This window comes from Pelmatolapia mariae, linkage group LG13 (genome assembly GCF_036321145.2).
Source record: "Pelmatolapia mariae isolate MD_Pm_ZW linkage group LG13, Pm_UMD_F_2, whole genome shotgun sequence".
NCBI lineage: Eukaryota > Metazoa > Chordata > Actinopteri > Cichliformes > Cichlidae > Pelmatolapia > Pelmatolapia mariae.
This window is the reverse complement of record NC_086238.1, coordinates 11,183,154-11,208,224: the sequence shown is the minus strand read 5'-3', so window position 1 is coordinate 11,208,224 and position 25,071 is coordinate 11,183,154. Positions and strand designations below refer to the sequence as shown.

The 25,071-nt window shown below is 41.1% G+C and overlaps 1 protein-coding gene across 4 annotated transcripts; it reads left to right on the top strand.

Annotated features, from left to right (window-relative positions):
• The first annotated feature begins 2,851 nt into the window (after positions 1 to 2,851).
• On the top strand, positions 2,852 to 25,071 carry crtac1b (cartilage acidic protein 1b). Of its 4 annotated transcripts, none has more exons than XM_063491477.1 (14): positions 2,852 to 2,988; positions 5,811 to 6,001; positions 7,324 to 7,520; positions 7,888 to 8,024; positions 10,389 to 10,545; positions 12,487 to 12,621; positions 13,305 to 13,447; positions 16,249 to 16,385; positions 17,827 to 17,909; positions 18,193 to 18,293; positions 18,386 to 18,554; positions 20,186 to 20,331; positions 20,554 to 20,596; positions 21,124 to 25,071. In XM_063491477.1, the coding sequence occupies exons 2-14, from the start codon at positions 5,817 to 5,819 to the stop codon at positions 21,162 to 21,164; spliced, it is 1,674 nt and encodes a 557-aa protein (XP_063347547.1). In that variant the 5' UTR covers positions 2,852 to 2,988; positions 5,811 to 5,816; the 3' UTR covers positions 21,165 to 25,071. The 4 variants fall into 4 exon arrangements, with proteins under 4 accessions (XP_063347547.1, XP_063347544.1, XP_063347545.1 ...); XM_063491474.1 differs by having other exon boundaries at positions 21,119 to 25,069; XM_063491475.1 differs by lacking the exon at positions 2,852 to 2,988 and adding an exon at positions 2,996 to 3,242 and having other exon boundaries at positions 21,119 to 25,069.

The following is a 25,071-nucleotide window of genomic DNA, read 5'->3' as shown; positions in this document are numbered from 1 at the left end:
AACATGGAGGGTTTGAAATGAAATTATCTTCCTAATATAATAAAGACGAAAGAACTCGCTGTAGCTCTGTTGCGTAAATAGACAAAATTATCTAGTGAAATCACTTTTAAACTGAAAGTTTGCATTTAAAAAATGAGGATACAGGATTTGGAACCTAAAGACATGAACAGAGTCAAGAGAAATAAAAAGAATATGGTGCAAAGTTTCATTCTGCATGTTAAGGATTCATTGCTTTGGAGCCAATAGGGGACTAAATGTCATGATATCGCAGCAGCTGTTTATCAATCAATCAAAGTTTCTCTCTTGCAAATCACAAAACTTTATATATAAGTTATCATACATTGTTCATTTAAAAAGATAATTATCATTCAACTACACCCTGCTCACTATGACACAAAAGTTGATAACTAGTGCATTTTGTGTTATGTTTGCACAGTTTGAGGTTACAGAAGTGCATATTGTTAAAGTAACTTTTCTGTGGTAATAATAATGAATTGACCTGAACACACAGAGGAGCTTCCAACTCACTAGGAGTTATTTTAGGAAACAAACGCTATCAGACACACCTGAAGGAGCCTAAAGGTTGCAGGAAAGCCATGAGAATCTGTAGGTAGCAAGCGGGCCTGTTAGCCAGAGAGGAGTAAATGCCAGGCAACCCTGCCAGGAGGGGCACAGCACTGGGACCATTACTAAAGCTTAATGATATGAGAAGTGTTCTATCCACCGCAGAGGGGATTCATCATGATGCTGTAGCACTATACATCTTTCAGCAGCCCTTAAAAGGGAAAGGGGACATTTCTCCATGCTGTAGTAAAAGGCCCCGTCCCTTCCCCATTTCTTCCCTCGAGCTTTCCACAATCCTCATCATCGCTTAAAGAAGGTCTATTTAAGGATCATTGTGTCTAAGGAAGAAGGGGGGGCACGACCTTGACGACAAGTAAGAGTGAGGCAAAGAGGGGCGCTGAATGGGTGTGTGTAGCTGATGGAAACAGGCGGCGACCACAACATTGTTTCTCGTGTTTGTCCCAGGGGTAGGAATACAATTCACTTTCCGCCTCAAAGTCACACTATACACTGTCACTGGCTTCAGCTGAGTGCTGATAGATGTCTCTTCGTCCCCTTGTAAATAAGTTAAAAAAAAAAAAAAAAAAGAAAACGCTCAAAAACTCTGGTCTCCAGTGTAAGAGACTGTAGATCAGGGTGTAAATAGCTGAAGGTATCATGCGCAGTAGTACATCAAGCCCAGAGCATTTTCTCTTCTCGAACCCCTCACATTTTGTGGCCGTGTCAGAGAACTCTGCAACTTGTAAATCAGCCAGGACAGATAAACTCCAATTAAAGAGCAATGAGACACAGTATGTAAAAGGACTTCTCTTTGGGTCTTTAACTAATTTTATAGCCTGGAGCCAATATGCAGTAATCAGAACATGAAAAAGCTTTCTGTCCTCATGTTTGCATTGTTTGAGTCACAGCCACCTGCCTACAGATTTACACCAGTAGATCACAGACAATAACAGTAAAGACAGAAGTGCACTGGTTTATGACTTCAGCACTTTCAGTTTGAAGTCTTCCAGCACCAGTGAGTTTAAATTATGGTGGGAGACGTCCTTGGGATGTGAACATCTCATTTCACCATGCCGTACGCAACCACACACACACGCACGCACACACACACACACACACACACACACACACACACACACACACACACACACACACACACACACACACACACACGTGCACACATACACACATAACTCATTTCATTGGGGGGGTCTCTGGGAGGCTGGACTCAGTGGAGCGTGACATAAGAATTATACATCTGGCAGCAGTAAACCTGCAAACTCTCTCTCTCTTTCACGGGTATGAGGCAGAACACTAACTTTTTGATGATCACTCTGAGAGGGAACTATTTGTTATTATTGCTGTTTGATATTGATGTTTCTAACGAGCTCTGTGCGGATATGATGCTGTTGTTCCTCCTCCTAGCAGGATGCACCATTTCTCTGTCAATCAGCATGATTGTGCAAAAATTAATGCACCAAATTTCTTGAAACTTCTCGAAGCATGGTCGAGCGTGGGTACAGAAAGCACCAGCTTAATTTTAGTGCTTTCTCCAATTATTTTTTTAAACCGCAAGACAGGGCATTAGCGGAGCCTCACTGGAGAACTCCCTGAGAGCTTCTAGTTTTATGACTTTGCACATACAGCTGAAGCAGCTTTCTGGGCATCTTAAGATAACGAAAAAGAAGCATTTTAAGCATTTTAAGTGTGCTTTCTTTTGCTTCGGTGCCATTACTACAACAAGCAAAAAACATATTGAAATGAAAAAAAAAAAACATATTTCTTTTATAAATATAAATTATATAGAGTCACAAGAAAAATCGAAGCCTGCACCTTTTGAAGATATAAATATAATAAACGTTTATGAACACATAACATATATGGTGGGGATATATTTCAGTATACATGAATGGAGCCTGGAGGCACCGTTTAAACGAACTTATGCTCCAATTTGTTAAATGGCTCATTCAAATCAGTCTGCCTGCGTGTAAAAAAAAAAAAAAACACAGGAAAAAAATGGTGGCTGACATCCAAAAATATCTAATAACTTTCATCCATAATCACACGTGGATGAGACAGAAGTCACAGCATCCCAACTGAACCGAGTAAGCTCCGCATCCTCATCCCAGCTGCGCCCCACTGCCAGATTATAATAAACACCTGCCGACACGCCCACCCGCCGTTTCCCAGCTTCCCTATTGGTTGTCATTTTAGATATTCAACAAGCTGCGCGGAGATTGGCTCAAATCTCATACAAGCGATTTCATAAAGCAAATCTTTTGGAAGTTGTGTAAAGGGAATAAGTGGGGAAAAACCCTTGAGATAAAGGCTGTTTAGCTCTCTCTCTCTTTCGCTCTCTCTCACCGTCCCTGGTGTCAGTTCGCTGGAGGATTTTGTCGGAGTTTCCCGAGCGTCTCTGCATCTGTGAGTACCTGAGTCTGCCCGCTGCTGAAGCTGCCGTCTTCCGCTGGGTTCAGGATCGTCGTGGCGCTCAGCTGGGATCTGCTGCGCAAAGACGCGAAAGAAAGTTGACGATTTGAACGTAACTTTCAGAGCAAAACCTCAACCCAGACAGAGACGCTTGTTATCAGTAATGCTGTTAAACGGTCATCCCCTTTGGTTACAGTAGCTGTCACGGATTAAATGATGCTCATAGTTTTAAAAACGCCGACGTGCAGGTAGTTAAATGACAGCAGGTTTGTTTTGTAAATGGACTTATCATTACCGAGGTGGAGTGCGGTTATTTTTTTTTAACTTTTCTCATTTTTAAAATAAGTATTTTTATTTGATAGATAGATAGATAGATAGATAGATAGATAGATAGATAGAACAAAAACTACTAAACGTTGTTTAAATGAATATGTGGTGGTTTAAACTACTCATATGATGTGTTTTGTGAGGCAAATGAACAATAAATGAACAATAATCCTTGCCGGATTTATTGTTGCCTTATATTAAGTGGTAAATGATAGATGAACAAGAGCTTGTCATTAATGTCAGGTGTTGATTGAAGTGTAATTCACTGTGACTGGTAGAGTACTTTGTGTGTGTATGTGTGTGTGTGTGTGTGTGTGTGTGTGTGTGTGTGTTCTGCAGTGAGGGTGTCCTTCACAGAAAAGAGCTTCTGCAAAAGTGTGTTTGAAAGTGAAGATGTTACTGGCTCTTTGTCGCAGTGTTATCAGGATCAGAGCTGGGCAGGAATTCTCCAGAAAGCACATGCTGATGTTGCACGCTGTGGTAATGACCTCTTAATGCCAACATAAATAACCAAATCGAAAGCATTTCTCTGCTCTGAAACGACTATTCGTTTCCTGGGCCGTTTCATTGTCTTTGAATGGTTTACAGGAGATTACTTTGCTTGATGTTCCCTAGTTTGGGCGGTGACCTCAGCAGATGTTATATCATCGAACCCAGATGAGGGCAAAAATGGTTTGTGGATATGTGCTTGCAGAAAAGTCCAACTTTGCTTGACAACTGAAGAAGGATGTTTTGGTTCTTACTGCAGTGAATCTGGGGCGAAGAGACTTCATGTCCTTGGCTGGATAATATAGTACCTCATGATTTTATCAAACTGAAAAGTCTCCAGTGATTTCATGCACTCATCTGTCCTATCGCCAATCCTCTTTCATGTCGTTATTACTTTGTGTGGGTGACTTATAAGGGATACCATAGTTTTTTTTTCCTTTTGTCTTTTTCAGGCTGGTGTTCAACTGAAATATGAATATAAACTTGTATGCATGGCTATTAAATTTAACCTGTCCACCTTTCTAGTAGAAACTGCATCATTTACACGTTGTTATCTTGTCCTCTAATTGGCTGATTTGCAGTTCATTTAAAAAGATCTGAAGAGACTGTGTGTTCTTCCATAACACCTTGTTTTTTAACTTTCCAAGTTTCCGTTTCCTTTTCTTTTTAATTTATAGCCCACTCCCCCTATCTAATATGGAGTTTATTAGCAAGTCTGTAAAGTCCCTTTCTCTAGTGTGGAACTGGCCAGCTCATTTGTCATCACATCCTGCTCTAATGGGGAGAAACTGCCTCATCTTGAGCTCCCAGTGTTGTTAATTAACCCTTCTTGCTAACAGGCACAGTCTACATTACTACCGGCTCTTCTGCCGGCGTTATCGCTGCGCTGCCTGCCCAGGGAGCTAGCGTTGGCCCCGGCCATATTTCTGCAGGTGTCAGCAGAGGTGCTTCCTCTCCTGCTTTTTGTGCTTTTGAGAGTATTACTCAAGCAGCACTGTGGTTTTATCTTAAATTGAATTGTTGAGGGAGATGTTAAAGAGCCATACATCACCTGGACACTCAGCAGAAAGGGAGAATCTGCAGCAGTATAGATGGGAGCGTCTCAGTGGCATTACAGATGGAATGACGGAGGACATGTTCATAAATCCACAGGCAGAGAAAATCAAGTTGTCAGCCTTTAGAATGCCACTTAAATGTGTGCACGTGCGTGTCTGTGTGTGTATGTGATGTTTTGCAGGGCTGTTGCTGATGAGCTTCTTATTTCAGCGTTAAGAAGGTGACCCTTCTCTTTGCCAATTCCTCTTTGCTTCTTTTCAGCCTGAGCGTCAGAAACTCCACCTCACCTTTACCTGCCTGCAATTCACAACTCGAATTGGATCAATGTTCACCTTTTATCTGCTTACCACTTAAAGGACAATAATACATCACTGAGTCCTTTTATCCAAACAGAAAAAAATCTTTTCCAATTTAGTGTTGGTCCTTGTCTCTAAGGAAACAACACCTCAGGTCTGTTATAACAGGTCGTATTGGTTTCCTCTGTACTCACTTGGCCTCTGGCTAATGCCCTCGCTCCATGTATGGATTTTCTGTCTTGTAATTCCTCAGCCTGTCTGCATGTGATGGGTTGTTCAGATCTAACCCTGCAGAATGCCGCTGATTGCAGTGGTATATCTTCATCTTTATGTCTGAGTATAGCAGGAAGCTTTGCCAGCAATGTTTGCCTTATGATGGATTTGGAGAACTAGCAAAAAAAAGTGGGGGGATGTGTTGCAGTTGCAGATGAATGACTCATATTTTTTATTTAATTCTCTTTACACATCAACTAGCAGGTCACGTGTGCAGTAGTTCAGGTAAATAGCGTTGTGGATTGGATGAATGGTAATTTTGCTGTTCAGACTGTGTATATGTCTGTACAACGTCCGTTGGCGTTATTCAGCACTTGAATTCTTTGAAACAAAAACGGTCGAGTCATGTTGCAAATAGTGTGTTTCGCCCTTCAGGTAAGGATGTTGTTGTGGCTGGTTTTGTTCCTGCCCGCCCTCTCGGTGGCTCAGAGGTCAGAGCCCGTGTTCTCAGCTATAACCAAGACCGTCCTTCCTCCAGACTACGACAACAACCCCACCCAGCTCAACTATGGCGTGGCTGTCACTGATGTGGACGGGGATGGAGACCTGGAGATATTTGTAGCTGGGTGAGGAGTGTGCAAACCCCCTAAATCCCTTAAGTTTCCCTCCCACTAGTCTAACTCTTAAGCTTAAATAAAAACAGAACTTCCAAAAGATAAAGGTTAAAGACAAAGGCAAAAAAAGCTAAAAGATAAGAGATGCTAAGGCCACCCTGGGGCTCACTCAACTGATGAAAAATGGATATGATCGAAAAGAGTGCCAGTGATGGGAACAGCTTTACAAGGCTGCCTCAATCCAGCAATGACTGAGCATGAATACATTTCCCAGTGCTTAACAGGAAATAGATGAACCAAAAATGACCCTGCTTAATAGATGTAATTTAGGTAAAACATCCTATTCAGCAGGTATCCTGGACGGGAGCTCATCCCAAAACCTCGTAGAGGATGTAATTTAATTTACAATTAAAAGAATCTTCAGATGAATTACTTTTATATACATTACACTGACGGTGCCAACCTTCTCTAATATACTTTGGTGACAACCAAGAAAGCTTTTGTAGTGTATATCCAAACATTTTAGACTATATTTTTTTTTACTTCTAAGTATTTAGGCAAATTTAGATTTTGATTTCAAACTGGATGTTAGCAAAATGCACTGTCAGGAGTAAGTTTACAACATTTCTTGCATACTGGCATAAAAAACATCAGAGGCTTGGATTCTAAATCAAAACCATGAGTAGAGATTACACTGTTGAAAAAAAAACTGACAACAGTGTGCAATCAAACTTATCCATTGTTCTGTTTTACACCTCTCACTGATTTGCTCCCCACTGCAATGGCACCTGAGGCTTATGGGTAAACAAAATTCACGAGCTCCAATGTGACAAGCATAAGATCTCAGTGAAACGTCTCCATAATATAAACCTAAAGGGTTTCTGTGTCCGGTAAACTAAGGATTACATGACTGACTCATCCTGGACTTACATGCCATAAAATCCAAATTATGAAAATACATGAGTGACTTTATTTATTATTATTACAAACAGAATTCGTTTGCATGTAACAGATATTTTTAAGAGGCAAAATATAGATATTAAGGTCAAAATGATTTGTTATAAGTAAAAATAAATAAATAAAATGTGAATCTAAAAATTTTGCTTGACAATCAATCTCTCTGATCAAATCTGCAACTACAGAATAGAAGTGAGATGCAGGGGTCCAGCTGTCATCAAAGTCTTTATAAAGTTAAACTTCAAACTAAACCAACAAGCAAATGTTGCTTTCAGCATGTTCAGCCAGCACTTGCTAAAGCTCATAAACTGTAAAACAAGAATGTCATACTGTCAGTCATGTGCATTATAACAGCGTGCTATTTTTGCCCGTGACAGCTACAACGGCCCGAACCTGGTGCTAAAGTACGACAAACACAGGAAAAGGCTTGTCAACATCGCTGTTGACAACCGTAGCTCCCCATTCTATGCCCTGAGAGACCGTCAAGGCAACGCCATCGGAGTGACAGCTTGTGACATCGATGGAGATGGACGGGAAGAGATTTATGTCCTCAACACCAATAACGCCTTCTCTGGTACAGTGCGAGCTGATACACTTTTGGAAAACTACAAAGGCACACACAGGGGTTCCTTTCTTTTTTTTCCTTTTACACAGAGACAAAGAAGGAGAATCGGTATGCAGATATTAAGCTTATCTCAGCTGAGTCTTCATCAGATAACAGATAAGCTTTGTGCTGCTATTAATCTGTGAGAAACCCAGAGATCAGACTGCCAAAACTGCAACACCTCACGTCTGTCATTTTTCTTAAACTCCTTTATCACTTTGCTCACTTCCAGCCACAGGAGCCTGTTTTCACTCACCCACAGTTTTTGCATTGCATAATGCCTCTTTTCTCCACGCAGTCTTTGTCTTTCCTGAACCTTTTCTCTCTCTGCATCAAGGTCGGGCAACATACTCTGACAAGCTGTTTAAGTTCCGTAATGGGCGCTTTGAAGATCTGCTGAGCGATGATATTAACGAACACAGAGACGTAGCCAACCCTATGGCTGGGCGCTCAGTGGCCTGTGTGGACAGAAAGGTACTTCTCTTACAAACACACACACATCAAGTGCACTATATGCAGATCTGCACCGTACGCACACTCCCTAGAGTGTCTTCTCCGTACATGCACGGGTGCTTCTGTTTGTTTACCAGTGATAACTCATGCCCTGCCTATGCCGCCCTTCTCAGCATGTGCTATGACAGTTCATTTGGGGGGAATGGTGTGCCATTTTCTCTCTTCTGTCCATCGCACCAGTGTAATTACAGAAGCCAGGGCTCGTTTGTTTTATAGAACATCGTACGAGGGGAGGAGTGATGACTGCACACTACTGCTTTCTGCCCGTAGCATTTTTTTCCCCTCTTTCACTCAGTCCCTTCTCCATTGTTTCCACTTTTATTTTTTAGTCCCTTTTCTCTCACTGACTGACACGCTCACCCTCTTTCTTTGTCTCTTATCTCACACCCACGCATGCAATTCTCACTTCCAATCAGGGACGGGCTAAAGAAGGTAATAGCGGGAAGAGGAAAGTAAAGACTACAATAGATTTTTTTAACCACTGTCCCATCACACTGAGCACTGATAAGTTGTGCTGCTGCCAAACCGATTGGAAAGATATCTGCTTTTAAATGGCACGATTCTTTTGGAAGGAGCCAAAACCCCGATGTGTGCTTTTGCATGTCAGTTCCAGCTGACCAGCAGAGAGAGAACATGTTTTCCTGTTGCTGAACAGGTTTTATTAGAACATATTAAAAGAAACAGCTGCAGAACGTTGCACAGGCCAAAAGCAAAGCATGCTTTATAGTCAGCTGGGTAGCTAATGCTTTTGATGTTGTTTACTCATAAATAAAGTGTTATCTTTAAGAGAAAAAGATCGATTTACCACCCGACCGTTTCGTCTCTACCCGGTCTCCTTGAAAGTGACATCCCATCATCATTCTAACACAAACTGATGAAGGTGACATATTGAAGGGCCTCACATTGAACTGATAGATTGGTTCACTAAAACTTTAAACTGGCAGGCATGAAAAAATAAACCACTTTTAAAAGCCAGAATAATTAAAAAATTGTTCAAATGAAGCTCAGTGAAAAAGTACAAGATGCAGTTCTTGACAATAAAAGAATAAAAATGCTGCAGTAGCGGCAAGTTAGCTTATTCACACTTCTTGATTGATGTAAAGGGTGTGCAGTCCTTGGACCAACATGCACTGCAGGCATGTATATCGCGCTATTCACAATGCCAATCCCAGTGACAGAAATTAGCCTTGGGTGAAGACTTATTGAAAAACCGTTGACTTTTAAGTTGGTTAAGTAACTGCCAGTTGCCTTTAGCTCTTTCATTGTAATTCATTTTCATGTTTGGCAGCTTCGGAGCGTGCTTGCGTGTCCGGCATGCGGTGTGTGTGCGACGCACTGCTCCCACAGCATGTGACACTAAATGACATTTATGTCAACCAGATTCATTTACCTTCCTTGCATTGTAAAGATACAGTATGGTGTAACAGAAATAGTGAAATTGCGTGTGTGCATTTGTTTGCATATGTGCATGTGTTTGTGTTGATTGAAATATGTTAGGCCTGGTGGGAAAGCTCATTGGAATCGAGTGTGTAGTCTATTAGTGTGGTTCCGTCTGTGATTTTGTGTCTGCAGGGACTCTGACTGATAATGGAGTGTGAAATTAATCTCCAAAGGGAGGCAGAGCAAGGAGTAGGGAGAAAGGGCTAAGAATAAGGGGTAAGGGGTAAGAAATGGGGGTAGGTGGAGCTAAAGAGAAAGAGAGGTTTGACTGGGAAAGTAATAATAAGCATAGTAACTACAGAATATTAATAATAAACAAAGATGATCCAGACAAATAACCTGTTTAATCCTATTTTTGTTTGATGAATACTCCAACGTGAGGGTCTGAAAGAGGTTGCTTATTTCAAAACATTTGCTGTTTCCGTTGGCTTTAAGGAGCTTTATAGTATTTCAGACTTTTTTTAAGCTGACTACAATTTGTCTGTCCTGTCCTGCAGTCTAGAGATAGAACATAGATTTATATATTGAGCTTAGAGCCTCCACTCCCGCTCAAAAGAGTAAAAGAAAATTATGTTGATGATGCAATTAAAGAACTAATGAAATAAGAGAAAATGCAGCCAATCCTTAATATGGTTAAAGGAAAAGTAAATGTTTTTATATATGACATGAGCACCGTAGAGTCTGTTTTACTGACTACAGACATCTTAAAAAGCTCTTCAGGAAACACAGAAATGCAGAAATATAAAACATGTTTGTTTTTTTTTAAATTTACAGTTGCTTATAATTTCATGCGTAGCTATGAGTGCATTTGATCGGGTTGCAGCATATTCTTGATTTATATTAATGAAAACATGAATACACGTAAATCTTTTTTTTTCTGCACAGGGTACAGGTCGTTATGCTATCTACATAGCAAACTACGCCAGTGGCAACGTGGGCCCTCATGCGCTCATAGAAATGGATGAGGCAGCAAGTGACCTTTCGCAGGGCGTCGTTGCCCTCTCCAATGTGGCAGAGCAGGCTGGAGTCAACAAATTCATTGGTGGGTATGAAGCACTGACTGGGGGTATTTGATATAGACGATTGCTTTAAGATCACCCAGTACTACTGGACCTTCAGTTTGATTTATACAGACATTTGCGGGGGTGGGGGGGGGGGGGGGGGGGGGGGGGGGTGCATGTGCTTGTTGTACTCACAGAGGTTGAAATATAGGACTTCGGGACACACAGGGAACCAGACGAGGGGCGAGTCAGAGGGGGTTAGAGAAGTGCCAGGCGAGAAAGAGAAAAAGGGCTTGAGAGGAAGAAGAAGAAAGAGGATGTAAAGGCTCTTTTGGCGCTGTCAGGTATTTACTCCAGCCAAAGTCACAGGGAATCAAAGGCAAAGGGCGGCAAACACATATATCAAACCTATTCTAACCATGAAATTCAACTGTTAATCTTGGCATCTAAATCAAATTAAATAGTTTCCGTTTTAGTAAGACAGTAAATGAGAAAATTCATGTATGGCATTAATTATATTTTAGCATTAATTGTTTGGATTAAAGGGTTTTCACATACTGGCAGAATAATCACTACAGGAACATAAAACATTGTATTTGGTAACTAGCAGCACTATTAATTTAGGAGAGTTGTGGCATAAACCTTACCACCAACTTAGATGTTGGTTTAATAAATTTGAAATAAGCCCAAAAACATTTCATTCAAGAAAAAAATAATACATTTTTTAAGGTTGAACAATGTACAAAATCCAAAATCCTGCTTTAATGTTTTTTTTAAATTTCTTTTTAAAGGTGACACTGGCTTAAAAAAATCACGTGTTCAAGTGTTTCTTCTTTTTTGGTCCTTTTTCAGTTAAGGGTGTAACTGATTTGCAAATCAACCCCCTGTTTTCATTAAAAATGTTGCTTAGAACTGTTTTTGGAAACAAACCGAATATTTCACTTAAATGATGTTGAAATGTGTCACCACAGCCCGCATCATCACGTGGATCAATTTAGGTCTGTGATATATAGAAGAACAGAACAGTAAATGCAAAAATGTTACCATGATTAATTTCTTCATAATAGAGACTGTCATGATTAAAAAAAATGCTGTCCCTGTGATAATTTATTATAATCACTGAAAAGTCCTTGTTCTGGTGAGTTTTGGAAATACGAGGTGACTTTGTATGTGAGCGCCCCGGCATGAATCTTCATCATCTATGGATTTTTTTTTCACGTGCAGGATATCATCTGATCCACCAGGGGGGAAGATGAGCTGGCTCACATTTGCTGTGAATGATGTACGATAGATGGCTTTGTCATCAAACTGCCGTTAATCAGAGGAGAGGGACAGTCAGTGAAGTTGTATATCTAATGGTTACATATCTCCAGAGAGACATTAGTGGTTTATGGCCGTAGGGGTTGAGTGGTATTTGTCTGGGTTGATGGAGCGGGCCAGTAAATCAGCAGCGAGTCATGACTCGCAGCAGTGACTTTGCATACTGGAAGGACAATCAAAGCCCTTTCAACTCCATAATTAAACTCTGCTGGTCTGAGATGAAGCACTACATTTTACAGAATGTCACTGGAGAATCCTGGGGTGATGCTAAAAGTGTACCTTCAAGTGTAACAGTTACAAAAATCACTACGTAAGGAGAAAATTACTGTTTGCTTTTGGTTAATGCAAAAGATTCTTTGTGTTTTTGTATTTCTTATTGTGCTTAGGTGTGTTTACCTGTGTTTGTGTGTATGTAACCCATCAGAGTCAGTGTCTGTGTCAGCAGAAAGAGCTGCCCTACTCAGAGGAAATGACCTGGAAAGACAGTAATAATCTCTTCCCTTTCACTTTTGTTAAGGCGGTGATCTCTCTCCCTCTGCTCTCTCTGTTGTTCCTCATATCCTGCTTCATTTTTTTCCTCCCAAATGTTGTGCTAGCCCTCTTCTGAGCTGCCTAATTCTCCCACCGCTGTGTGTCTTGTTCCCTTGTCTTTCTCTGTGCAGGAGGAAGAGGTGTCGTGGTGGGGCCCATTGTCAGTCAGACTCTGTCTGATGTGTTTTGCGACAATGAGTACGGTCCAAACTTCTTGTTCAGGAACAATGGCGATGGAACTTTCACGGATGTGGCACAGCAGGCTGGTGAGATGATCACGTGCAGTTTACCAGATCATAGCCTGGGAGACCAGCTATTTCTTCACACATGAATCATCCTGTGAAAAACAATAAACGCGAGAGGCGTTATTGTATAGAATAAATATCAGTCATGCATGATTCTTAAAATATTTGAACCTAATTAATATAAAAATCTAAGTTCGTTAAACCATATTTTCAATATTGTGGCTTTTAATGATTAATTAGCTGTCAACTGCAATGAAACCTCACAGAATGAGAAAGCAATAAATTAAGTTTGTTAAAAAAATAAATAAGTCAAGATAATGGATTTGTGATTTAAATACACTATAGTAATAATAACTGGTGAGGCCTCCTTTTCTGTAATGACTCATTGTGATAAAGTATGTGTTTGATCGCTGCAGGTGAAGCGCAAAGCCATCAGCTTATCAGAGAAGCTGTTTTTTTTTACCATCATCTCATGTTGACAAGAAAGAGATTGCCATGAATTCAGTGATTGATTTTAAACATTAGAAATGTAGCACTTCATCGTTTTTATGTCACCAGTTTGTTGTTTAATAAATCAGACACTGAAGTGCTGTATTGTACCCAATGACACAGTTCCAGCAGCAGCACTGGTCAGGGTTACCTGGTTTTAAAAATATTGATGGCAGATGATGGAAACAGATTGGGAACATCTCGAATCTTTTTAGGTGTAGAAGACCCCATGCAGCACGGCAGAGGGGTGGCTCTTGCAGACTTCAACCGTGACGGTAAGATGGACATCGTCTACGGGAACTGGAACGGACCTCATCGGTTGTACATGCAGCTCAGTAACCGCAAGCAAAAGTTTAAGGTGGGCCCGAATTTGGTCTTTAAAAAGAAAATAAATGCTATCAGCTCTTAGCATCAAACCGACACGACTGCCAGATACCTTATAAAGACCTACTTCAGATGATCACATATGATAAATGGAAGCATGGGCATTCTCACATTTCCACACATTCCACTCCACATGTGATCTGCTGAGGAAAGTGTGCTCAAAAGTTGCAGTGCTTGTGATTTCATTGCAATAATTGATTGAATAATATGATTTTACTTAGTGAAGGACCCAAAAAGCCCATTCAGATTGTCACTGTCAACTGTAGAGAGTTTCAGAGAGAGGTTGTTGTTCTTCTGTCTAATGAACAAGGAGCACAAATAAAACAAATCGCACCTGTTATCACTTTGAATCAAAGTACTATCAATCCAAATGGTTGGCGAGTGAATTAACACTACTCAGTGCCTGCCCACTTTGCGTTTGAGTGGTATTTAAAGACGCAAGGTTAGTGATTTACTCAATCAATGACTCTACAGACAGCGTGTGCAAGGCAGCCAGCAACACGCATCTGTTTGGGTACTAAGTTTTAGAGTGGCGAAGGCAGAGACAGGCCCTGCTGCATAAATCTGTAGAGGATTCGGGCTCGGTGATCTATCTGCCACCACCTGCACTCGCATCTTTTACCTAGGAGATAAATGTCACCCAAGACATCTTTATAGGGGTCGAGTAAGGGGTTAATGTGTGATGCTTTGCCCAGAGATAGTTCCATCAGCATGACACACACACACACACACACACTGAGACACTCAAACCCTGTTACGCCTATATGTGCAAAAACACAAAAGACAAATTGAATTAGCCTGACAATGTTTTTTTTTTTTTTGAACCAAGATTGTTAAATCACAACCCCACAACATATTTAAGACCCCCTTCGCCCACACAAGCTGACACTCCTACTAGCCGTGTTGACCTTTGGCATGCATAATGAAGCTGTTGTATCACTTCAGTAAACCACCAATTAAATTGGGCTGAACCAGCAGCTTGCCTGGGCCATGGAAAGTGCCGATTAGGCCTGTTTGTGCTTTAATTAAAATCTATTGCAGAGGGTTTCCTTGGAATAGTGCTCACATATACACATAATGAATATATATTTAAAAAGAAGAAAGGTTTTAGTAGAAGTTCTCTTGGAGTTCTTTTGCATTCAGTAATCTGAAATAAAAATTGGTCAGTGTAAGGAAATTTAGTCATTTTACTATTTATTTCTAATTAACTCCATGCAGATTATATCTTTAGAAGGCCTGTATTAGTTTTGGGGAGAGCCCTTTTTTTTCCTGAAGGCACTTTTATTCATGCGCCTACTGTCTTCGGCACTTATTACGGAGCTGTCCCTGCTTTCCTCACTCTTGGCCTCAGCTGGCCATCCCCTCTCCTTCACCTGAGAAGCAGAAGGTCACTGTGGGCGGCCCCCACCCCTGCAGCTTTATGAGCCTTATAATTAAAACAGGGAGTAAATACTGGGGGGAGTGAAGGGCTGCTCTATAACTCTTTCCCGACTTATCACTGTGTCACTGAAGCGGGGAGATATCTGTTACTTTCTCATGCAAAAACTCTTCTGCTGCAGACTTTTTTCGGAGGTGGGGCACGAGGGCTGCTGTCGACTTGCCCCATGCCAGAGGATGTAAAAAGAGCCTGGACACAAGCACTGGACACTGACTGACATGTTTTTATTTATTTCATTTTGAAGGAGGTTGAACCTTGAGGTTATGAAACAGTCTTTCGAGCGAGTGCATCAGGTCACATAACATTGAACAAAATGGACTAAGGAACCACGAAATGTAATCACAGCAGGTTCATGTAAAAACAAGTTCATGTAAAATTACACATCCTTCCAATGTTTTTACCTCGAAAACCTCTTCTGCTTATACACAGTTACTCTGGTGTTCTCATATCTAGACAGTTCTTTTGTTGAAGGAAAGGAAAACCCTTTAACCCTGATTAGTCAGTGGAATTGAGCAACTTTTTAAACAAGATTAAAAAAAGAAGGACAGGAAAATCACTGTGGTTATAAGAGGCAGAAAAGCATACACACGCACCACGTGTATGCTATTGCTATTTATTGTAGTTTAACTTGTCAAGGACAAAAATATAACAAAAATTCAGCATCAAACCTTGTAATCATAGCTTTCCTACTTTTATTAAGTATGAAGTGACAGCTTGCTGATTAGCAATGTTGCCTCACAGCAAGAAGGTCTTGAGTTTGAATCCACTATCAGGCCAGGGCCTGTCTTTGTGGAGTTTGCATGTACCCTGGCTTCCTCCTAAAGTCCAAAGAAATGCAGTTAGTGGGGTCAGGTTAACTGGTGATTCTAAATTACCCATAAATGTAAATGTGAGTGCAAATGGTTGTCTCTCTCTCTGTGTTAGCCCTGTGGTTGACTGGCGACCTGTCTCAACACTCTTGCATGAGTTGGACTCAACTGCAGTAAATAAGTTGATTTATTATTAATTAATAAAGTTGGTCCAACTCAAGTACATTAAGTCTGAATAACAGAATTTTGAGAACAGAATTGAGATCAGCTGCTACATGCTATATAATATATTATTTGTAAAAATTAGAATGTTATAAATATAAATACGGAAAAAGCTATATAAATCCTGATAATTCTGGTACCCTAGGCAGTTTATCTAGTAAGTTTCATCCAGATTCATCCAAATAGTTAAAATGCAGTATCCAGCATCCAGTTTCATCCAAATAATTGAAATGCATTCAACTTATGCATGCATTGTGCTTCTGTAAATGCATGCATGTGTTTCAGTGATGTTACCTTTTTCCCCAGGACATAGCATCCCAGAAGTTTTCCATGCCCTCCCCGGTTCGAACTGTTATCGCTGCAGACTTTGACAATGACAATGAGTTGGAGGTGTTCTTCAATAACATCGCTTACAGAGGCCCCTCCGCCAACAGACTCTTTAGGTACTCGCACCAACACTCTCAGATTTTGTTCAAGTATGACAGTAAGTTTTTAACATCACTTTGATGAGAAGCTTAATCGACTACTCTTGTGTCTTGATTTAATATTCTAAAGCCGAGCATGGAAGCTGAGAAGAATTTAAAATTCCCAGCCAAGGATACTTATCTAGTCTGGCATCCCGCCTCCTCCTCCACACATGAATGAATCTTTCATTAAGACAGTTTTAGGTCTCTTTTTGGCTGGTGGTTTGGCTTCCTCTCTTGATAATATTAATGAACTCAGCTCTTAAAATGTAATATATGATACATATCAATTGTTAGGACTTAATAGTAGAATGAACGCATCTTCCTGAAGAAAAATCTGATCTGGCATATTTATCTGAACAGGATGCAGAACTCATGATGAACGTTGCCAGGAGCTGTTGGGTTAATTTATTCTGAATATCAATAATCAGTTTAAGCCCCAGAGATTTCCTGGAGCTGAATATTCCTGCACACCAGGTCATCGAAGGAAAATTTGTCTTTCTGGGCATGGTCTGACAGGGGTCACAACTCCATGGCCTGTGGCTCTGCCATTGTCTGCTCCGAAGATGAATCAGCTTTTTTAAAACTCTATTCTCTGGCACTGAAATAAAAACAAGCCCAAACTAATTAATTCAACACAACTAATCAATATTTAGCTTAGCTGAAGTGTTTAATAGTCAGGATCAGCAGATTAGTGCACCAAGATAGCTAATTATTTTAAGGAAAGCAGGTTCATGGTGGGCGATAATGTGCATATGTTTAACAAAGGAGACAGGTTTGTAAACTTAATACATTTTTACCAATGTGCTTCACAGATATATGCCAGATTACGAATTGATTTGTCAATAATTAATTCATATAAATCAGTAATTATGTAAGTTTGGAAATATCTAATTTTCTTCTTGTCTTCTGGTTTTTTGTATTTGTGTTTGCTGAAATTTATGTGCATTATTTATGTTAGTTTCCTGTGTTATATGTAGCATTATGCACTATATCTTCTGATTAGGAGACTGCAGGTCACTGTAAAGTATTCCACTACAGTAATTGTCTATTCAAAATCTACTCATAATAGAATATTGTCAGTAGAGTGAATGGTGCCCATTATATGTACTCATTTATTGACACATTATCACTACGCATATCAGCAATTGGAACAATTCATTGTCTTTTTTATTAAATCAAGTATAAACTTATCATATTTTAATCTAATCGTGTAATTTATACATTAAAGAGTTTCCAGTTTCCAGGTAAAGGTAGGCAAGTTTAAAAACAACAAAACAAAACAGTGAATTTTAGCATAGTGACGAGTTTCAGAAAAGCCTTGTGTTATTTGGATCTTTCCTATACTGCAACCACATTTATAGCAGCTTAGAATTTTTGCAGTGATTTCAGGGTAATGTTTGTGGTGCTACTTCGATAGGGTGAGCAGGAGAGAACACGGAGACCCCCAGATAGAAGAGTTGAATATCGGGGAGGCAGCAGAGCCTGAAGGACGAGGAACCGGTGAGCATGGCAGAAAAGATAGCTGTCATACAGCTCTATTAAAAGTGATAAGCAGCACTACACCATATCTCCTCTGCTAGTACAACATCAAACCTCTAGATGGCATTAGAGCTCCACTTAGAATCTGAGTTTCCTCATGCACTTTATTATAGGAAAAAATAGAATTGGTTCCACATTATTAGTTCAATGACTGTTGGATTATGTCCCTGCATGAGGATAATAAATGTTATGAGGAATGTATACTTGAGTGTTTAGCCGCATCATTACTGTGATGAATCTCCAGGAGCGGTAGCCACAGACTTTGATGGGGATGGGCGCCTGGAACTGCTGGTGTCTCACGGTGAAAGTGCAGCACAGCCTCTCTCTGTCTACAAAGTCAACCAGGTGAGTGATTGTGAGACATGTGATACTCGATAGGTAGTGTGACATTAAGCCTTACTCCCTCTGTTTTTTTCCTTTTTCTGCCTTTTTCTTAGGGCAATGCAAACTCATGGCTGCGAGTGATTCCCCGGACAAAATTTGGCGCTTTTGCCAGAGGAGCTAAAGTGGTTGTATATACAAAAAAGAGTGGCCCACACACAAGAATAATTGATGGCGGCTCAGGGTACCTCTGTGAGATGGAGCCTGTTGCCCACTTTGGCCTCGGTAAGGAAATATTAGAAAATACACGCTTAACTTGTTTTATCTGATCCGCAGATGCAACCTAATGTTAATTCACTCTGATATAAAATTAATAAAAGCATTTCTTCTTCATAGCTTGCTTCTCTTGTTCTCAAATTGGTTTCTGAGGTTTGAATGGGCAGTAAGACAGATAAACATTGCAGAGAATAGCAGCAAGGAAGAAAACAAAAGCATGTGGAAAGCATTGTCTTAATACCTTCAGCCTGATTAGGCACCCACGGGAGCAAAAGTTCTCTGTGGGAGGGAGCTGATTGGGCAAAACATGAAGAGCGGAGGAGGACAGGTGCTGCAGATGGAAGCCAGCCATGGTTGTGAGGAACTAGCTCTCTGTCTCTTTCCGACCGCCCTTCCCTAGGACAGTCAGCTGGTTACCATACAGGCCTGCTAGCCCACCCACCCACTACTCCTCCCTGGCTCTGCTCACTGAGCCAGTTCAATATCAGGATTGTCCAAGCTCACATCACCTTTGGTGGCCCTCATAATACACTCCAGCAGCAAACTATCCAGACAATTGTGGCTTTAGTAGAGACCTCCATTCTCCAGGGTGAAAAGTGTCAGTACTCTTAGACATGTGAGATCTGTTCCCCACAACAAAATGAGACGGTGTCACGTGGGTGTAGAACAGGTGAAATATTCTTTGGCTCTCAGGCAGCACACCTGCTGAGTGGACTGTCTGTCTGGCAAGGTAACTCCAGATCTGTTTACATAAGAAATGCCACTTTAATTAAGGGCTACAGAGGGCCTCTGGAGAGGGGCTTTCTCTATGCCCGATGAAAACAGTTATTAGAGAGAAGAGGGGAGAGTTCCTGTACAACGTGAGCCAGTAAAAAAGCAAGGAAGGAGACAACCTCCAATATATAGTTTCTCACGTGACATCATGTGTACATTGCTCAAGAATTGTTTCTTGTATTGGATGTGATACAACCAGTGGTTGGGAGGGAAAACTGTGTGATTGTAAACTGCTGTGGTTGTTACCTGGTTGCTGCAGGTGCCCATAGTTTGTATGAAAGATGGGGATTTGTTTGCAGACATTTGCTAACTACTAGCTGTGCTGTAGTGAAACTTGGAAAAGTGCAATGCAGACTGGAAAATGGAGAACGTTCTCCTCCCAAGTAAAGGTTGTGCCTCAGCACCGTTGCTGACCTTTCAAAATGTGCAGCTTTTACTTTGAAAGTGAAAAGCTTCAGTTTCTGGTTTGTGTCAGAGTTTGCACAGATTTACTACACCTTACTGGACACTGTTTGCAGACAAGTTTGCGTCTTCCATACAGACTATGGGCGACTACGACAGGCTGCTAGGGGGAGATCTCTAGGCTTGTGTGACTGGGGCTTTAGCAACAACCTTAGGCAACCAGCTGCCAACTGGTTGGAGAATACAAATGTTTCCTTTACAACCACTGATTTAACGATGGTTGTGGACTGATCTCTTGACCATACATTGTCACCAAAATTGTTATCCATCCAAAATGACAGACAAGTTACCGCCATGTGGTTAGTCATGTGTCTGCCAAACCTCAACACTGTAAGGTTCAGTGATCAGTGGTCATATATTTCTGTATGCACTGTAACTACCTCAGATTGTACTTCCCTGAATAGGCAAGGATGTGGCCACCAGTGTGGAGGTGTTCTGGCCAGATGGCCGTTCAGTAGCCCGGGCCCTCGAGCCGTCAGAGATCAACTCAGTGCAGGAGATCCACTATCCAAGAGATGAGGAGGAAGTTACTCCTACTGTGGAAATAGAGGTACACAAGTGCTTCATAGTGGGTTTCAGCATGGTTTTTTTTCCTCAATAAACTAAATACTCATTTTGTCTGAATAACAAAGCTGCTACAAACACAACACCAACTTCAAGAAACAATCGACATCAAGCAAATTGTAAATTGTTGGGATAGTGCAACAGTTTTAAGGATCTTTCACAGGAGAGTTCATTAAAAATAATATTTCTTACTAATTGTCTCTTACAGTGTGGTCACGGGTTTGCTTTGAATGAGAATGGCCGCTGCACGGGTAAGCTGAGGCACTTTATCCACCTTCAAACTCTGTGCTTGTCTCCTTGTTTAAAAGTCCTCACACACGTCAAGTGTCTTTGCCTTCCTCACCTCTCCCTGCCCTCAGATCAAGATGAGTGTACCCAGTTCCCCTCTGTGTGTCCCTCTGACCGCCCTGTCTGCACCAACACCTATGGTAGCTATAAGTGTCGCGCCAAGAGAAGATGCAACCAGGGCTTTGAGCCCAACGACGATGGGTCGGCCTGTGTGGGTGAGTGGTCCTGGCAGAGTCAGGGTAGCCAGATTACCAAGATCGTTAGAACAAAAGAAGCACTACCAGAGAACGAGATGCATTAAGCCTTAATTACAGTGGTTTTGAATAAAAGGCTTAGAGGTGCTTACATTCCTCCAACCGTGTCCTCTCTCTGCACCCCACTGTCTTGCATGACTGACCCTCATGTGAATGAGCTGTCTTCCAACTACAAAGACACACATGTCGGCTAACATTTCCCTGCCCTTTGTTTCTCTCTCTTCTCGGCAGCCCAGGTGGCTTACTTTGGGGGAACGCGGTCTTCTGGGGAGCGTAAGTGCTCGGGCCTTACTTTCCGGCTGCTCCCCGTCTCTCTGCTACCACTCATCTCTACCCATCTCTATTCTGGACTGCTGTAGCTGTGACTGTTTTCTCCCCTTCCTTACTCTTTCCACTACTAAAAGTGGATGTACAGAAACTCTTAGAGCAAACTTTTCACTAAAAAAGGGAAATTCCTCTTCACCTTCTCCTCTATGGATCTATGCTATCTTTACCCATCAGCTATTTACAGTCTCGCCTCCTGGTCATCCGCTGCTTTGTGTCACCTCTTGGCTCCCGGCCCCCTCTGGACTATAAAGAAACATACAGGGAGCATGCTCGCTGGGAGCTACAGGGTTCAGAACTAACTGTGCCACACCCGCAGAGTCCTCACGTCATCACCTGGCACTTATCTTAGTGGGACCTGAAACAAGGCCAAGTCAATAAGAGGAGCTTCGGCATAGAAACCGCTGCGCATACAGCAAACAGATCTACTGGCTCCACAGACCACATTCATTAGAGACACGCTGAGCCCCATCTGTATATTCAAAATGCCGCTATGGTAATCCTTACAATGTCACTCTCATTCTTATTATGCGCTTACTGGGATGCCGAGGAACACCAGGTCTCCAAACTGTATGTTTTGAGTGTGTATTAATGTGTTTGTGTGGCTGCGTGAGCCTCAGTATACTGGGTCCAAAGAGGCAGTCGCGTAGGGGAACATATGCCAGACCATCTGTCTCCGATGGTTGGCTACAATTTGTTACACATGAATTATACAACAGCATAGAGAAGAAGGCAAACACATGTGTGTGTTTGTGTGTGTGTGTGTTTGTGTGCGTGCGTGTGAGCACGGGATGAGGCAGATTTTACATTTTTTGGAAAGTGTACTAAAACATATCACCATAGGCATGTGCAAAGAACATGATGACAAAAGGAAAACACCTAAAACTGAACTGAACAGTGCACTTAATTTATGTTGGTGTTTCTCCTTCTGTTACACTGTGATTACAATCATGAACTCAACATGCAGTAAAAGCTGCTGTTCTTACATTTTAAAGTGTTCAAAATAAAGCAGCAGTCTTCAAGATTTCAGTCCTGACTGATTTGGGGACTCCTACAGGTCTTCTTTTGCAACTGGATATTTGTACGATATCACCGCCGCAAGGAATCCATCATACCAGTGCTCACAGCCAGACCACAGTCAGTTTGGAGCAGTTGGTATCGAGAAACTACTGAGACAAGCTTTGTGTGTTTTAGTTCTGACAGTAGATAGATGATTAATCCAAACAACTGCCGAGTGTTTTTCGTAGCGACCACCTTCGAATGTATTTTAAGAGCAAAAATATTCAGATTACCAGAAAAGCTTTCTGGTAGTCTGAATATTTTTATTCCTTTTACATTGTTTTTAGGGGTAGATAAAATCCTAGTTTGGGTTAATTTACACCCTGTCAAAAACAAGAACCGTGCCCTGCAGAGGCTTTGTGACAGAAAGCATTAAAGCAAACCTTCTACCTTTGATGTGGCAGCAGAAAATTCTCAGTGTGCTTTAAAGGTAGCTTTTTTTCACCGCTAATGATGCCACAGGCACCTAGTTGGTAATAATAATAATCTTTGAGACTGCCGCTTTAAGTTTTAAGTGCACTAAAGCATTCCTAATAGTTTTCCACATAATATAAAGCTTGACAAGTTGCAGTGGCATTCAGTTTCTTTGTTGCTCTTACAAGACCAAAATCCCCAATGTCTCTTATTACGTTCCAAGTCCCCTACTCTATCTGTGACATTGTGGCTCAAGCTCAAATATACAGTTTAGCTTTAAAAATGAATTTCTTAATATATCATTTCCTAAAACAGTGGTATGCTGGCATTTATACTGACTGTACAATGCAGATTTGGTTTGCAGTGGGATGAGGCATTGACTTGCTAAAAAAAAGTTCCCGTGTACATAAAATGAAGGCACATTGGTAAATGTGTAGTTCAGTTACAAAGGCGTACGATCTAATTCTTTATTTTAGTGTTTTTAAAGGATTTGTTGACAATGACATTAAAAACAAATATATGGAAAAAAAGGAAGAAAGTGGCTATTTGATGAGTCGTGATTTGCACACAGTGAGGTTTCACATAGCGTTCAGTGTGAAACCTTCGCTACAGCGGACTAAAATACATAAAACATATGGAGCTCTTCATTTTTATTAAAAGCTACAGATCTTTTTGCCTTATTGCCATGTTTCTTGAAGCGTTTGGGAAACGAATAAATACTTTGGCCAAAAACAAAAAAGACGACCAAAAAGTGAAAGCATTTTCCTCCACTCCACGATGACAGCGCGTTGACTGACAGGTTTTTGCTTCCATATAATTCTGCAGGGGCACATCACTTGTTGCAACACAACCCTCAACTTATCCAGTGTTCGACCACAATCAGTGTCACAGCAGGGGATAATGTTCCTTATTAAATGTTGGCCAGCGCAACTCTCCAGAGAAGCGAATGTCTTTGTATGATTCATGGATTCATCCCTACTCGCTTGCTGAGGCAAGTGTTACATATATTTTGCAAATTCTTAACCACAAACCTCACACATTCCACTGAAGCTCCAGCGCTACTCTCTGCCCCGTGACATCTGTCCTTGAGCCTCTTAATGAGCTGGACCCAAATTCCAGATGCCACCTGTAAATATCACACATTTCAGAGGTTTTGGGAACTGAACTCAGTTCTCTCTTTTTTAATGAAAATAAGGAGGCATCGGAGCATGAAAAACTAATAAGCAAATGATGATGGATGTGTTAAAGCAATTAAAATGAATCACCACAGATCCCTGTTGGATCTATGCTGACATTGTTGTGACACCCTCCGTGAAAGCCAAAGAACCTTGAGATTGAGTGCTCAGTGAGACAAAGTCCACTTAAACATTTTTATGTTTTCTCAAAAATTATGTCAGAGGTTCAACTGAGGTTCCTCTTGAGCTGTTATTGGACTGTAAGCAGAGAACGCAAACCTTTTTCTACTTTCTTGCACGCTGCTGGGTCTGACTTGAACAGAACAAGGACTTGTGTAAGCGCACAGTTTGCATAAATAATTGGATCGGAAAGTGTTCATTATATTTGCACACTTTCAGAGGACAGCGTGCAAATATATTTTTGGATTTTTTAACCCTGTTTATCATATTTAAAGTACACAGTGCTCAAAACAATCTACTGTCAAAGACAGCTAGTATATATATTTTCCTATAGCTGTGTTGAAGTGGGTTGTAAAATTTCAGCTGATTGTAAAGTTTGTAGAGAAAAGTTAGGATTCTGGTAAATAGAAATGGCAACTCCTGTCGACATGTACATGCTAAAATATGCTGTGTGCCGTATTTACTGTGTCTACTCGATCTACTCTAACATGCAGGGTGTCTTTGCATTCACAGCTTATTCTATGTATGGAAGGACTGGAAATAAATAAAAGCACACTATTCACTGTGATGAATTAGTTGCTCAACCACTGCAAATGTACCTGGAAGCAAAAACATTTTTTGGATAGAGTGGATGAACATGCACACGTGATATCATCAGATACACTTAGAGCATAGTGTTTAGTGGGAAACTATGTAATTAGAAAAAAAATCACTTTGTGAGTCTTAAAATTGCAAAATGTGTCTAAAGATTGTCTGTGAATAACATCCAAGAACCTGAGGGAGGAAGCTGAGTGTGATTGTGTGTGTGTGTGTGTGTGTGGTATCTGGCATGGTCAGTGCCATTGCGTTATTTACATCCCAGAGGCTCCAGCTGTTTTTCTCTCTGCAGGAATGAACTTGAGAGTAGAGATGTCCCTGCGCAAAATAAAACCTGGAACAAAATGCTCGCTTATGTGTGTTTCAGGGGAGTCCAGTGTGTGTGTGTGTTCATGTGCTCAGTCGGTTTGTGTGCAGGGATTCTGTCCACGTGGA